The following is a 16,051-nucleotide window of genomic DNA, read 5'->3' as shown; positions in this document are numbered from 1 at the left end:
TTGATGTGTACCGTTTAATCACTATTATAATATATCCCTTTTGTTCATTTAATTACACTAACAGCTACCTGCAGTTTTACCTAAAGTGACATCCAGCACTTCTGGTAACCATGTGGCTCCTTGCTCTCTCTCAAACAAGCACACAGAAAGACAAGTGAACCCTTAGAATAGGGTAATGGATAAAAGGATTTTTCGTCTTACTACCATCCCCTTTGGTAGGTAAAAGCTTTATCTATTTGCTTCCTTTGACTACTTGACCTTTACTCATCTCTTTTCACACCTGGCTGAACCTTGAAATTGTTCCAGGCCTCTCTTTTATGTGACTCTTAAAAAGTCAGGAGAAAAAGAGGAGCTGAATTGCGGAGGTTTGGTAAAAGCTACGTTGGTAACCTTGCTGCAAGCAAGTCTTTGCCTCAGTACTCACTGCCTCCATTTCCCACTCTCACATTCCCTCTCCATTACTTCCTCTCACCCCTCCATAACCACTTCTGACCATTTCCTCTCTACATTCGTCCACCTAGTCCTGCCTTTTTTCTGTTCTTTTTTTTGTCTTAAGTTCATAAACGCAGCTGTTATAAAAGATTCCCAGCAGCCTCTCTGGCAACCTGCTCCCCTGTCTCTGAACCCAACTCTGGCTGTCCAGTCTCCTGTACTTGAGCCAAAACACACACATGCATGCTCACCCAAAACTGACATACAATCGCTCTCTCAAACACACAGATGCTAACTGGGACCCCCAGGGTCTTGGCTGGTGTGTTGTCCAAAAGAATGCCTGTCCTGGCGGGGATCTGAGGCTCCGCTGCTAACTGATTAGCTGCAGCGATGTTTGGATGTAGAGAATGTGTGTGTGAGTGTGTGTGGAAACAAGAATTTAGCACAGTTTAAGCCTCAGTAATTCTCTGATTCCATATCAGAGGGAAAGGAAGTCAAAAAGAGAAAGAAAACATCAAAACACAGAGACAGACAGACAGAAACAAGAGAATTAATTTGTGTAAGATCTGTGGCTTCCTCTTTTGCAAAGCCCAAAAACTATGAAAGGGGGACACAAACACGCACGTGTAGCCGTGCACACACACGCGCACACACACACAAGCACACACACACAAGCACACTTTCCTGGCTGTAAAAGAATCCAGTGAGGGACACAAAGAGAGGACGGGTTAGTGTGATGGGCTACAGCGGTCGTAACACCGGGACCGGCTGTGTGTGAACAGCGCTTCAGACTGCAGACTCCTCAGTTGGGAGAAAGGAGAATTTACCACATGAAAGGCAGAGGTAAGGGATAGGTAGCCTGCTGCCTCCGCCTTATCTAATCCTGCAGCTGTGAGCAACTGCGCGCGTGTGTTGTGTGTTAGCGAGGCATTTTTTTTCCCCCACTCTCAATGGTGCTGCTTCAAAATGTTGTGTGTGTCCATCACACAATTTTACCTTGAGGAACTTGTAAAGCAGGAAGGTGAACCAGTTGGTGAGCATCTTCTCGGCGACTGACTCCGTCCTGAGAAAGGGTGAGAGGGAAATAACAGAAGAAGAAAATTAAAGAGCGACAGTGAATAAATGGGGGTGAGCAGTAAAGAAAGAGCACTGGGCCAGCAGGTACACCTCTGCAGGAGACACTGGGAGGTTTGGGAGTCATACCTAAGCACTTGTCCCTGATTCAACAAGCACACCCAACCCCCCTCCCACCTCCAGCTATGAGCTGTGGGCATAAGCCAACTTTAATCACGGTAGAAAACACACAGCATCAAAGAGAACACAGAGCCTTATCAATCGTTGTGCGATTAGCCCTCGAACAACTGAGCCCTTTCCCTGCCCCCACTCTCACATGCAAACAAATTAACTTGGCAAAACAAACCCCCTCCATTTCTTTCATTGTGTTACACCCCAGCCCGTCCTCCTCACATCCCCCCCCCCTCCAAGCAAACCCACTCGTCTTCATTAAAAATACAGCAATTAGTATAATTCGCTAACTTCTCTCGTTAATCACAAACCTGCCGTGTAATGAGGGGAACCTCGGCACGTGCACGCTCTCGAGCAGACACACGTGAACAGTCGGAAAATGAAAACAGAGCAATTAAAAGGCATTGCAATTACGGACTAATTTGTTAAACAGCTGAAAGGGAGACCGCTGACGAAGGGCACGCGTGTGGGGAAAAGCAGGACTGTCCAAAAGAGATTATTTTTCCCTCTCTGTCATCGTCCTCACGTCCTCGCTTCCTTTTCACATTAAAGAAAAACATCAATTGTTTTCTCTGCGATGGATGGTGGGTGTATCAAAGATAACTGGAGTCTTATGTTGGGTTACTGGGTCGACTAACCAGGCCACATTCCCAAACTTGTAGTGAATATTAGTCTTTAGTCTGTCATTAGCAAGGTGCGAAAAAAGGTGAAGCGAGGTGTTGAGAAATGACAGCACAGAAGACGTTTTCTTGTCAACGTTGCACAGAAATTCTGTTTTTTCATGACAATTGAGGAAAGGTAAGGTATTGAAGAGAAAACAGAGGAAACTAGGCCAATGTGTTAGTGAAACCAGTGAAGGCCTGTAGCGGGTACAAGACGTGAACTCCTACGCTTCCGCAAGCCTCCCCTGCTTGACTGTTGTTTGATGTATGTGGAGCAGCCTTTTTTCTTTCATGGCTGTCAGCAAAATATAGCGCATGAAAGATGAGGCAACAGGGAGCGGAGGGATGGAGGCGAATACACCTGGACAGAACACGCTTTTGGGCATGTCAGGACACGATAGCGGACGAGTCTTAACATCACCTCATTCAGGGAAACTACGCCCCTACATCCATTTTTACAAAGTTTTTCATATATGTGCTACAAGCGTAGGGCTTGACACAGCTTTTACGCACACGCGATGAGTGCGAGCCTATAATGTACAAATCAAACCCAATGCACCCAATGCAAGAGCACTGTTTAACTCTTAGGGATGGAAATCTCTCAGACTATTAATATTTACTCCTGTGCTTTTCTGTGTATACGTCAAAAATGAAGGAAAACGTCTAGTCTATCCATTGCAGGAAAAAGACCAAAACAGGGCGAACCTTGTGTAATAATTGCCGAGCTTATTAACGCCAGCTCCCGAGGCTAGCGTAGTTAGCAGGGACAGCGTGTTGTGACCGAACGCCCCAAGAGGGGATTGGAAAAGGCTTCACACAGGCACACTGGCTGAGAGTCATTTATTTGATTAGATTTTTAATTAAATATCTCTCCAAGGAGGAGGAGGAGGAGGAGGAGGACAGGAAAGAAAAAAAAAAAACACAACTTTTTTTTTATCATTTAATGTCTAATTCTAATTTATTTGGAGACAGGCCATTTCTCTAATTGTGTCTTTCCTTAAAAACGTGTATCTTTTTCTGCCTGACTGTAGTATCTCATTTTACTTTCTCTTTTCTCCTTCTGCCTATATGCTCCCTTACCATATTGCACCTTTCTACCATCCTCGTCTGCCTCTTTCCCCCATATGTTTCTCCTTCCATCAGTTTGCCTCCAGCTCAAGACTCCCTCCAGACATTTTGCCCTCTCTTTCTGTCAATCACCATTTCCCTTCCTCTCTCCGCTCCATCCATCTTTCTCTCACTCGCCTGTGCCTTTTTCACCTCATCTGCTTCACCTCTACTGTGGCTCATCTTCCCCCTTTTCCTTTTCCCTCTCTACCCCTCACACCCCACGTCGTAAATCCTCCTCTCTTCCCTTCACATCGACTCCACCTTCCTCGCAGTGTGTGTGAGAGCAGTCTGTCTGACTGCGGATCCACTGGGAGGGAGTGTGTGTGCTCAGGGGTGTAATCCTCTCTGACAGGGACAGGTTTGAGAGATAGAGACGAGGTAACGTCACACAGGCCTCTAAAAGCTACAGTCCCTGTCCACTGACTTCCTGCTCCATAACTTCGACAGCGCGAGAAAAAAAAAAATCCAAGATAAATTACTTGTCAGTCTCACAAAGCATCATCCTCTATTTTATATAATTTTCTGTTGTCTTGCTATTTTAGCTCCATAATGAATATAACTATCTGCTTGGTTTTGTCTGTGCATTACTACCGCCATGACAACAGGAGCGCACTGGCAAAAGGGGACAATAAAGAGTAACAAAACTTAAGTGTTTTTGCTTCCCCTTCTGATCAAGGTGCCCACTTTCAGTACGGTGCCTCTTCTCAAGGACGCCCTAAAGCAGTCAGAAGTGTGATAAACAAAAGGATGTAACCTCAAACTTGAACCCTCAGTGGGGAAACTCTCCGATCATTTGTGACATTTTTCTGTGCAGAGCCCGAGCCAGTTTCAACCCCTCTCTCTCCCTCCCGGTTTTGTACCTCCTGAGCAATAGCTTCGGGTGGTTCTTGCTCTCCAGGTTTTTGTCAATGAGGTCAGACAGAAGTTGTTTGAGGACGCCCGTGGCGTACTCCATCTCCCCCTGCAGTGCTGTCATGATGAGGGAGGCCACGTTGCCCCGGTCTCGCATGGAGAAGGAACGCTGTGCCTCCAAGGTGCGGATGAAGGTCAGCAGGAAGTGCTTTTTGGTCAGCAGCTGGCCAAACAAAGTCAGGGACTTCTCCACGTTAGCAGGGACCTGGAGGAGAGAGGAGGAGAGGGATGGTGGATGGAGGAAAAGTGAAACAGAGGCATGGAGGGAAGGAAAATAGTGTAAAGGAAGCAGGAAATAGTGTGACAAGAAGGAGGAGTGAGAAGAAAAGGTGCAAGGAAAAAAGGTAGATATAAAGAAGCATGAGGTGGATGAATCAGAAGGTTGACATCAGGATGAAGAGGGAGATAGGGCGTAATTGGTTGTGAGTCACAGTCGAAAAATGGATTAATGATAATGTGTGAGAATGAGGAATATCAGATGAAGGGTACATTGACAAAGGAGTCACATGTGTGCACACACACGCTAATATTCTCAAAATATTTATCTTAAATACATGGGAAATCAGCTTCCCACTTTTCCCAGTTCTCATTGATAACCTCCCACACTCCCTCACTGCTCCGCCGTTGCGGCACGGTTGTTCATGTTGGTGCTGCCACGGCTCAAGGTCCTGAGTTCCTTGAATTCCCAGGGCTTTTCTGTGTGGAGTTGGCATGTTATCCCTATAATTCTGTAAGTTTCTTCTGGGTGCTCCAGATTCCCCCATAATCAAACCAATGCACTGGCTTAAGATCTGGAGTTTGTCCCCAGGTGCCATATAGTGGCTGCCCACTGCTCTTCAGGGATGGATTAAATGCAGGGAACAAGCTTCACTATGTTGTACTTAGTATGATTGCATGGATCTAATATTCTTTGTACTCTATTCCTTATCACCTATTTTCTTCCTCTCTGAAAGCAATGGGCAGGACCCCCCCTCCTCTGAGGGAAAGGAACAGAGGTTTGAAGTAAGAATGTGGGCTTCATGCTGTAATAAGAAATTGATCTGCCTGCTCGAGCACTACTGTGGCCTGTGATTGCCTGAGCCATACAAATGAAAATCCAATGTCACGCTACGCTATCCCTTTGGAAAACAGGTGATAGCACAGGCAGATACTAGATGTCTCCAAGCACCGTCCCTGCAGCCACAACCTTACACGCGTGTCAGAGGAGCCCAAGTGTGCATTTCCATGTGATGTTAAATGTGTCAGTCTAATTTATACAGAGAAGTGATGGAAGTCCATGTGCACGCTACGTTACAGTTTCCGCACAGCAGAGGTTCACGGGAATGATAGAGTGTTCCCTCTTGAGAAAGGAACGGTAGTGGAGGGGAGAGTGTTTTACTGAATGTGATGAGAACAATGCTTTTTCAGGAGCCTCAAACAGGCCTGGTCAGGTAGAAGCAATCTATCACCTGTACCGAGACTTAGTGGAGCTCTGACACTCTTCACTCCCCAAAAGAACCTTCTCTTCACAGTATAGTTTACTCTGAGAGTTACTTGCATACAATGCATTTTATCTTGATATCATCTTATCTTTGGGTTTGGGTTGGAACCATCTCCATCCCCTGATGAAGAAACCAAAAATGTCTTGTGGACATACTCAGACAGTCTAAACTTTACATGTTACCGTACATCAGATCGGCCTTTCAAACTTCCAGTTGGCATTTAATTAATTCTTTTACATTCTCTAACAGAAACTGTGTTAAAGGGTTGTGATTTTCACTTTTTTTTTTCATTTAAGCCCTCTAAGCCCTCATCTGATTAAACCCTCATACAGACAGAACAAGCCTTAAAATCAAAACCCCTTTCAAAGCTGTAGAAATTAAGTTGGCTAGAAATAAAAAAATAAAAAATAAAAACCTTCATCACTCACAAAATGCTGATGAGTTGCTTAAAATATCATCTAAAGAGGGCCTAACACAAGCGCACCTTTCATTCATTCATTTACTCTGTGTGTGTGTTGGTGTGTGTAGCGCTCTCTACTGACCCGTACCTCCATCTCCTTGAGCACAGGATGGTCCTCTATCCCAGGAAAGAGGACCCTCATAGCGTAGGTGCGGTAGTCCAGGAAGGGGATTCCTGCTCCATCCAGCTCCTGAGTGAGTTCATGGATGTCCGTCTGCAGCTCCGCAAAGGCTGCACAAAAGACAAGAAAACAGTTTCAAATATGTCATGCAGGTTGTCTTGTCACAGGTATTAAATGACATACAGACTGCTGAAGAAATACAGAACACAAAATGAAAAGTATGCTTTTTCCTTCTTCTTGATTTTAGCCTTCAGTAATAATAAGTCTTCAGTCTGGCCTAACAGAAAATACTCATTCAAAAGAAAATGATAACTGAGACTTGTTGTACTTGCTGTTTATTTCAAACAAACCACTGCTTGCATAAGTGTAAAACCCATCTCTTCATCGGTGAGATATTTTCTTGGGAAACAGGTAGGTCTGTAAGAATGCAGGTTGAATGAATCAACTGGCTGGCAAAGTGAGCAGCAAAGGCATGTTTCTTCAGAGCCAAAAATTTAAAAAAGGTGGTCATTATGGGTGTAAATTTTGGAAATTGAGGCTTCAAACATGAAAGGACACACAAAAGAAGAGAAAGAATGGGAACAGCAGAAGAAGAATGGAGAATAATGAAACTTAAAACACCTCAATTTTCAGGAACAGGAAGTTTCAAAGTAGAAACAGCACACACAGGAGAAGTTCAGGAAAAGATGGAGGCGTATGGAGGAGGAGCAGTGAAAAGCTGCAATCACTCTGCACTCAGAGCGGAGAGAAAGATGGAAGGAAGAGGGAGAGGGAGGATCGAGCAAAGTGTTGTGATTCTCAGTGGCTGGAGGGGAGTTCAGGATGGAACATGAGCCTGTGAGTACACACACACACACACACACACATTTCAAGGTGCCACCTCTCTCATACTCTCTCTCACTCACACTCACACACACACTTTTTGCATCTTGCCCCACAGCTGAACACACAGCCTGGTGCCCAGATGATTTATGTGAGTGCATGTGTGCATGTTTTCACACTTTTTCGACTGCATGTTTTGACCCCATTCTGTATCCTCCAGTGGCTTCACGAGTTCACACATAGAGGGAACAAATGGGACCATTCTCTCAATCACAGCACATATAAGCCAATGCTTTTTCTGTACCACTTTGATTCAACTTAATAAATATAAAACTCCACTAAGAAGGAAATGCACAGCTATATGGTTCCATTAACTCGTGCCCTACAGCGTCATCCAAAATACACCAACGCATGGATGTAGAACCCAAACAAATAAACTAAAGCCCAGACCAACAGATGGCTTGTGTCACCCTATTCCATCTTAGAGGTCACCTCTTTCTCTCTCCCCTATGGTTGCTTCTCTTCTTTTAAATCCCTCCATTTTTTTGTTTCTTCCTCTTCCTTCTTCGTGTCGTTCATCTCTCTCTCTGCCGCTCTAATTGGTCTCTTTTTCTCATCTCTTCTTGTCTGTCTTTAAAGTCAATATTTTTGCATGGCTGCTGCACTTTTGTTTGCTGATCTCTTGGCCAGGACTTTCTTTCCTTCCACCCCCCCCACCAGCATTATCTTCTGCTCTTTATCTCCCACTATCCACACATCAAACATCCTTCTGGCTCTTTCCATTTTTCAACTCTCCCCCGTGCTACCCGCTTCACTTCCTTCTTTTTTCCTCTCTCATAATCTTGCCATCCATCTCTTCTTCAGTGTCTACTTCCCCCTCCCTTTCTCCTCTCACAAGATGTCCGCCTTATTTATCTCCCTCGCTCCGTTCCCCTCCCTCCATCCATCCTATTGTCGTCTTCCAGACAGTGGTGACAGCAGGGGACAGACAGGGTCAGGACACCTGGACTCACTGCCGCACACCCCCAGCCAATCACTGTTTGACCTGCTGTGTGAGTTCACGTGTGTTTGTGTGATTGCCGGTAGTTGGAAAAGAGCAGGACATGAAGAACTGAGTGTTAAGGGGTGTGGCGGGAAGTGCACACACACACACACACACACACAAAAAAAATCACACACAAACTAAGTCATCTGAGCAGATTACTTGCATAGTTAACAACAGTTAGCTGGGTCAACCTCATGCATGACTGTCACCCTTTTGGAGCCTTTTTTTGTTGTTACTTTTCATGGACGTAGCTATGTAGATAATGAGCTATGGAGGAAGATGATGTCACCATTTCTAATCATAATCTACAAAGCTCTGGTAGGTCGGCTGAATCACACCGGAATTGATTTGTTGAACAAATTGCAGAGGAGGACAGTAATTTAAGAGGTCTGGAACCAGGCTGCCTTTACCAGACAATGATGGTCTAAATCAGTCCAGAAATCTGAATCTGTGGATCGTCACTGAAATGCAATGCTACTTTGTTCTTTATTTAAATACTGTTTAACGGTCATTGCTGAACAGGAACCGATATTTAAATTTTTCTTCATTTAAATACTGCACAGTGACGTAAACCTGAAACTGCAGGTGACGGTAACAAAACAACAAACCGGACGGTTCATTGAGGTTCACTAAAGCAGTGCAACAAGTGACAACTCTAAAACAAAGGTATACTGATGATCAGGGTTATTGGTATTCTTCTTCTCTTATTCCCCATCTGCTCCTCTCTCTCTCTCTTGCCAAACAAACCAGTAACATCATCAGTAGCTCCCTGGATGCATACTATTTCCTGCCAAATGAATATATGCAAACGTACTAGTGTGTCAGTCTCTCGCTCTTCAATCTCTCCCCCCACGCTTCAGTCGTTGCCAAACCCCTCCCTCATTACTATCCCTCACTTTCCCACCTCTGTGCCCCGTGTCTATCTAACCTCCATCTCCCCCTCCGTCTCTCAGTGTGGATGGTGGCGAGGCCAGCCAGGCGGCTCTCTCATGGGGTGGAGAGCCAACATCTGGTGGCTGGCTCAGATCAAAGTAGTCCTCTGGAAACACACCAACACCCATGCACACACACGCGCACGCATGCACGCACACACACACACAGACACACCGCTGCCACCTAACAGCAGGGGGACAGTTGGCAGTGAGAGGAAGGGAGAAATAAAGAGTGTAGGAGAAAGCAGACAGAGAGAGAAATGGATAGGACTACTGAATGTTAGCAGTGCAGCTCTTGAGGTAAGCTGCAGCGAGGGAAAGATTTACAGAAAGTTATATGGGGACATGGGAGTTATTTGGGGAGAAGTATGAAGAAAAAGAAGCAGGGAGAATGCTGAAAAGAAACTAGGATAAAACAAGCTACAGGATTGTAACTTTTGTGTATTTGTTGGTGTTTGGCATCACAATGTTCTTACAAGCAGATTTTAGCCAAACTCACCTTCCTTGCACTCAAGGGCCACCCTGGACTCAAGGTTATCCATCTGCAGCTGCAGCCGTTTGAGGGTGCGGTCGGCATCTCGTGACTTCCTCTTATAAGCAATCAGCACCACGATGATGACCAGCAGGAGGAGGCCACCACCTCCACCGATACCGATGATGGCAGGCAGGGTGAGCAGGCTGTCTGAGTAGATCTGCAACGTCCCCGGTGAGTATTCAAACCCTCCAACACGCACCTAGTAGACGGACATAAACAGAAAGAATGACAGTCTCTGGTTTGAACGCACCTGAAAATCAGATGGAAACCACACGGTAGAGGGGCATCGACTGCAATTTTCTTGGCCAGTTCTGATTTCTGATTTTTTCTGTAAGTGTGACGTGCCCATATCGATTTCGGCTGATCATCCAGGGCCATGAACTCCTTAACTTTCCTTGTAATTTCTTTGTTTTTTTCACTGCTCATACCGAGGAAAGACAGGAGATGCTGCTAGCTTGCGTCTGGCACTGAGCTGTAGCTAGCTTTAGCTTTAGGCTCTTTGTCTTTTGCTAGCTTCTTCAAACTGGGGGTGTTCAGCTGGATGATGGTGTTTTAAGAGTCTGATTAGGTTTGTTGTTCCTAATGTTTTCGTGGTAGTCCCCCACGGTTTATTTTGGCCTTACATAGATTATGAATTTCTAGCTTTGTGTCTTCTTCACTCACGGTGAAGACCTTGTTAGCGTGCGGCTGTGACGTTATAGCCTGCGTCGCTTTGTATGTAAAGTGTAGCGCATGTGAAAAACGGACAGGCTTGGAATCAGACTTACTTACTGACCTGCCAGTTTCCGGTCAGACCTGACAACACCGAAAACCAGTCATTTCCGGTCCCTGGGTGGAATTTTGGCATTTCACAAAAAAGCCTCAGTTCTACATTATGACAGATTTTATGCGTATACCTGGCCAGAAACACTTCAAATGCAGTATGATGACAGAAAATTATGCAAAGTACCAATGTTAAATTCCATTTTGCATTTACACTGACAATCCAAGCTGTGTGAGTTGAACTAAGTGCAGGCCAGAACTCCCCACAACCTTTTATATCTGGATTGGGGGAGGCAACATCTGTGCCCCAGGGCTGTCTTTGGAACCAATGAAACAGTATACACAGACTTTGAACCATATCACATCAAAACAGTTCTGGCTAGCAGAATATGGGAATGAATAAAAACAGAAAGAAAAAAACAAAAAACATTGGGATATGCCCCATTCCCATCTTATTTTCTTCCTTTTTCTTCTTCTTCAACTGGCTTATGTCTGTGAAATACCAAATGAAGGAGGGTAAAAATAGACACAAACCCCTCACGCCCACGAGCCATTTTTTAGTCTCTATTGAATATCAATACTGTTCAAATCCCAAGGAAGATGCCAGCTAAACAGAACCAATCAAAAGCCTCTAAGACATAAATACAGTCGCAAACACCGGCAGCGGTTTAAGAGACGCTGTGTGTCTGTTTGTGAATGTGCGTCTATATGAATGGGGAGCAGAAATTTGGAGTAATTGAAGAGATTTAGGTCTGATGGATGGGGAGGAAAGAATGAGTTGAATGAATGAAAAGGTAGGAAGTGGATTGACGTGAAAAAAGGGGTGATGAATAGCACAGCGGAAACAGCAGGGAGAACAGGAGGTATAGATGAAGGCTGAAAGAAATGTGGAAGCCAGATGCTCCAGGGGTGGAAAGAAAAAAATCTAGAGGCATGATGAAATAGCATGTACTGACGATAGAAAAATGTAACTTAGAGGGGGGATGAAGCTCATTCTAAGGTTCTGTATGACTGTATAATTAGGGAGGACTTCACATCACACAATAGGAAAATACTCAGTAATGAGTAATGCAGTAATGCAGAAAAGTATTAAAGTTTTACTCACAGTGACTTTGTGCTCTCCTGTCAAGTTGGGCCATTCACACAGCAGCTGGCTCTCCGACAGGGTGAGAACGCAGGGCGTCTCCCCGATCAGCACCGTGTAGTTCAGCTTAGCGTTTCCTGGGGCTGAAGGAATTAGGTTGCGGCCCTGGAAACAGACACACACACATGCTTTGATTACTTCCATGAGGTCAGAGAGGGTCCACACAAATAGAATAATAATCACACGGTACAAACAAGGACAAAGGGATTCACTCTGACTGCGATTTATGCTGTCGTAAACATGATCATCATATGAGCTTCTGACTGCCTGGCAAGTATCCATCAACAGTCTGCAGGGTCCTTAACACTGTAGTCTGCAGGTGTTTTTGTTTGATAACGCCAGACAAAAGTTGTCTTAAAAACTGACCGAATCGTGAGTTAAACTGACCACAAACAGAAATATGGAATAATGATTTTAACAGAGTCGTTTTAATCTCGTAAAATACGCTTAAGAACACTTGTCACAACACACAGACACAGGTGTCCTGATGTAGAAATTCAAAACACTGCAGGGATTATCCTGTCTAATTACCAAGTCTCTGACATTGCTCTTGAGGTAAAATTTTAACTTTAACTAAATTTAGCTAATCAGCATTTATTTGAATTGAGATCTGGAGGCTAAAGCCTGGAGCGTGTAAAAAGGACTGTCATAATGTGTTGGTTGTGTAAGGAAATGTGTCTTCTCCTCTCCTTGCTAACCCATTACATTTTACAGGATGTGAGAAATTAATTGCTGGAAAATCTCTATGAACATGTAATTTCTCCTTAATTACTTAATAGGATGCCGTTTTTGTGCTGCTTATTTCTGCAATTCTTTGAATAGAGCGCAGAGGGCAATCAGAGCTTTTCACTATAGAGTTATATTTAAAGTTACCCGGGAGAGAAGCGTGATTCTTCCACATTTCTAAAAACTCCACCCTGATTGGTCGCCTGAAAAAAGGCTTTCGTTTTCCATGAAATTGCACGATAATTTTCTCTCTTACTCCAGAGGCTTTGAAGTTCAAGGGGAGAGGTGAAATGACAAAAGACATCATGGGTGGGTGGGGCAAAGCCTTCATAAATGTGCTCTTGATTCAAATGCGTACTGCCTCTATGGCTCAGAGTAAACACGGTTATGAAGTCTCTCTTCAGAAGTTATCTGATAGAAATCTGAGCAGGTGGCATCGCAACGCATGGGTCCACTTTATAAACATTACTTTCCTTTGCACCTGATTTTAAAGCGGGGCGACTTTCTTTTCCTTAAAGGTCTCCAAACCCCATTGGAGACAGCAGGTGAAGAAACAACATCTTTCAAGGTTGAGGCACATCTGAAAGACGGCTGCGTTGAAAGAAAATTCTCAAAGGACGTGAAAGAAGGGAGTTAAGTGTCTGTACAGAAATGATGGGAGGAAATCTTTTCAAATGGCTGTCAGCGTTTTATCAGTTGTGTTGGATGCTGACTGGGAGGTCGCTGCAGCATTTTCTAAAATAACCATTTATGAGATTGAGCTTTTCACATTGCTGACAATACTGAAAGTTACTGGAAAGCCACCACATTCTATTACTGTTCATCTGTAATGCTAACTCAGCTAACCTTCTTATATCCTTGTGTGTTTTATGACATTTCTTACACATCTTAACAGAATAACCTTCCATGCTCGACTGAACAATTTCAAAAAGCAAACGATCACCCAAACCTATATAGACAAAAGCAGCTTTTTTCCCCCCACCTATTTGTGGTCTACCACGTTTAAGAGAGCAGGCAGCAGAAATAAAATGAGAAAGGTAAAGCAAGAAGGGAAAAAGGAGGAAAAAACAACACAGAAAAGATGACTGGGAAGAGACAAAGAGAGGTGAAAGTTAAGGAAACAGGAAGATCACCTGAGAACAGAAGATGAAAATAAAACAAACAAACAAACAAAAAAAGTCAAGAGAGGAATATAAAAGGAAAGGAGGTGATGGATGTAAAGCAAAGCCGGGTAGAGGCAAGGCCAAAACAGATCAATGCTAAGGGCACAAGGCAATTTACCTTGAGTATGAGTGGTGAGCTGGGCTTCAGCTCCAGCATGCCCGAGGGGCTTAGAGGTTCGAACACGGGGTCCGGGTGGTAGCTGAAAGTCTCGTTTACCACCAGCAAAGAGCGCACGTCGTCCATGACAAAGCCGATCTCATCAGGACTGCTGCCCGTCTCTGAGAAGCCTTTGTCAGATCCAGCCACAGAGGGCGCCAGACACACCATCACCGTGTTGTTGACAACCGTGCAGTTCTAGAGGAGAATGAAAAAGAAGAAGCAAGGAAAAGATAAAAAGGAAGTATGATTAAAAAGTTAAGATAGTCAAGGTGAATATATAATATATAATATGAAAAAGGTACATTTTTGTATTCTGTCCTAAAAGATCATGTTAACTAATCAACAACACATCCGAGGGCTGAAACAGGGTCGTGTAGTATGAGTGATTAAATGTCTCAGTAATGACATAATGAGGAAGAGGCTGGCTTAATAACATCGGTGGTGTAATCAGTGTTGATATCATCTGGAAATCCCCTGTGGGGTTCGACACTTAAATCAGTCAGCGAAGAACAAATTAGGCTGTAATGACACCCAGAGAAGCAGGAGAGGTCAGCCAGTAGCTGTTAACGATAACACAATATGGCCACGGAGACCTTTGCATAGTTTCACAGCATGTTATAGCCTTACATTATGTTGTATATGTCACACACCAACATGTTCGCACAGACGGGGAGTGGAGTCACACAGACACAGAACAAAACTGTGTTTATAGGTCAACAGAAACATTAACCAAGCAAAATACAAAAAAAAATGACTGTGGGGGGGGGGGGAAGGCGAAGTATAAAGAAGGGATACTTTTACTTTCAGATCCAGAGTGGGAGAAAGGTTAGCCGAGCCCCGTGGTGCTAGGTGAAGAGAGGGGGATTTGCCAGAGCCGCTTTATTGCTGGTTGACATTTCAAAGGTTAAACTGCTAAAAGGAAATTCAACATCAAAAACAAACAGAAAATGGGCCCTTGGCTGGTTGACAGACAGGTCAGGTGTGTGCGTCTGTGCCCCAGGAGTGAGAGTGTGTTTGTGTGTGTGTGAGTGTGTGTATCATCTGAAAATCACTTTTTCCACGGAGAGGGGGAGAAGGAGACAGTAAGAGAGAGAGACACACACACACCTGTGTGTCTATATTGGTCCCACTCCGTCTCACTTGCCAAGTCCGGTCACTTCTTTTTTCTTGTTTTGTCAATAAAAGCTGTGTGTGTGTGTGTGTGTGTGTGTCTGGATCCGACCACTTACATTTTCTGACTTGGCAGATCCATACTTGGCTCTCATTTTGGGCTCTTTGATGGTGGCCAGATTGGTTCCAGTAATGGTCAACATGGTTCCTCCACTAAAATTAAAATATATATAAAAAAAGAGAGAGATTGTAACATTGCATAGACAATCAAAACAAACAGAACAATACAATGATGCTGAGGAAATAAAAATCCTATGTGCACTCGTGTGTCACACATAAATGCATCTCCACTGTACTTTTTTATTCTTGCAGGGTCCAAGAGCATCCACTATTCAGCAGGCCTATCAGTACAGATAAATGCTAATAAATGTGTTCTCTGTGGGATCCAAGAGGGCCCTCCAGTTGGCGATTTACCATTAATGCTCAATCCTGCTGTAGCCTTTCGCCTGCTTATTCATGGAAGCCCATTTTCAGGTAATGATAGTAACACTAAAGCCTCTGCATGAATGTTAAAAGCTTCTTTAAACCGATATGGAGGCTGGAACGAGGAATAAGCAAACACATAGCATTACTCCTGAGAGCAGAAGCTTTTGGTCTCTCCTCAGCACCTCTTGAAAGCCAGAGGAGATATTTTCAGGACGTATTAACATTGCATTGCAGTATTTTTCAACATTGGATACACTCAGCAACTTCACTGCTGTCAGTGATCTGACATGTTCTGTAACCTTTACACCTGTGACCTATCCAGGTCTATGTGACACTGATCAGCAGAGACATGGGTAATGTGTATGCGAGAGTCCTGTCCCACCCACAATGCCTTCTCAACAGCCTCTGTTGGCCCGAGAGGCTCAACTTCATTTCATGTGAGGTGTTCTGACAAGTGGCTACATAAATAAGCATACAACCTAAAAAGCTGAGAGAGTTACGGCGAGGCCTGCAGCAGAGTGCCACTGTGAGTCACAAAAAAATAAAAAAATGAAATTATATAAATGATACATTGGGTGGTAATTTGCTCAGCTCTCATCGAGGAAATGATACACCAAAAAAGAGCCCATTCTGTGTCATTGTTCAAAAAGCTCTTCTTCTTCAAGAACATAATTTCATTGACTCTGGTGGTTTTTCTCTCAGCAGTGGTAGCTGAGGACCTGCGATCTACTCAACTAAACATT

At 44.1% G+C, this 16,051-nt stretch overlaps 1 protein-coding gene across 4 annotated transcripts in view; it reads right to left on the bottom strand.

Annotated features, from left to right (window-relative positions):
- LOC124056666 (plexin-A1-like) overlaps window positions 1–16,051 on the bottom strand; it is a 181,150-nt gene that overhangs the window by 11,855 nt on the left and 153,244 nt on the right. For 2 of the 4 annotated variants that reach the window (XM_046384335.1, XM_046384337.1), the window contains exons 17-23: window positions 14,942–15,035; window positions 13,671–13,907; window positions 11,625–11,768; window positions 9,722–9,956; window positions 6,385–6,533; window positions 4,310–4,566; window positions 1,429–1,495 (exon numbers count right to left, since the gene is read on the bottom strand). In XM_046384335.1, coding sequence (XP_046240291.1) covers window positions 1,429–1,495; window positions 4,310–4,566; window positions 6,385–6,533; window positions 9,722–9,956; window positions 11,625–11,768; window positions 13,671–13,907; window positions 14,942–15,035 — 1,183 coding nt within the window. The remainder of the gene's footprint in view (window positions 1–1,428; window positions 1,496–4,309; window positions 4,567–6,384; window positions 6,534–9,721; window positions 9,957–11,624; window positions 11,769–13,670; window positions 13,908–14,941; window positions 15,036–16,051) is intronic. The other 2 variants (XM_046384336.1, XM_046384338.1) reach the window with 1 other exon arrangement.

This window comes from Scatophagus argus, chromosome 3 (genome assembly GCF_020382885.2).
Source record: "Scatophagus argus isolate fScaArg1 chromosome 3, fScaArg1.pri, whole genome shotgun sequence".
NCBI lineage: Eukaryota > Metazoa > Chordata > Actinopteri > Scatophagidae > Scatophagus > Scatophagus argus.
This window is presented reverse-complemented; position numbering and strand designations above follow the sequence as displayed.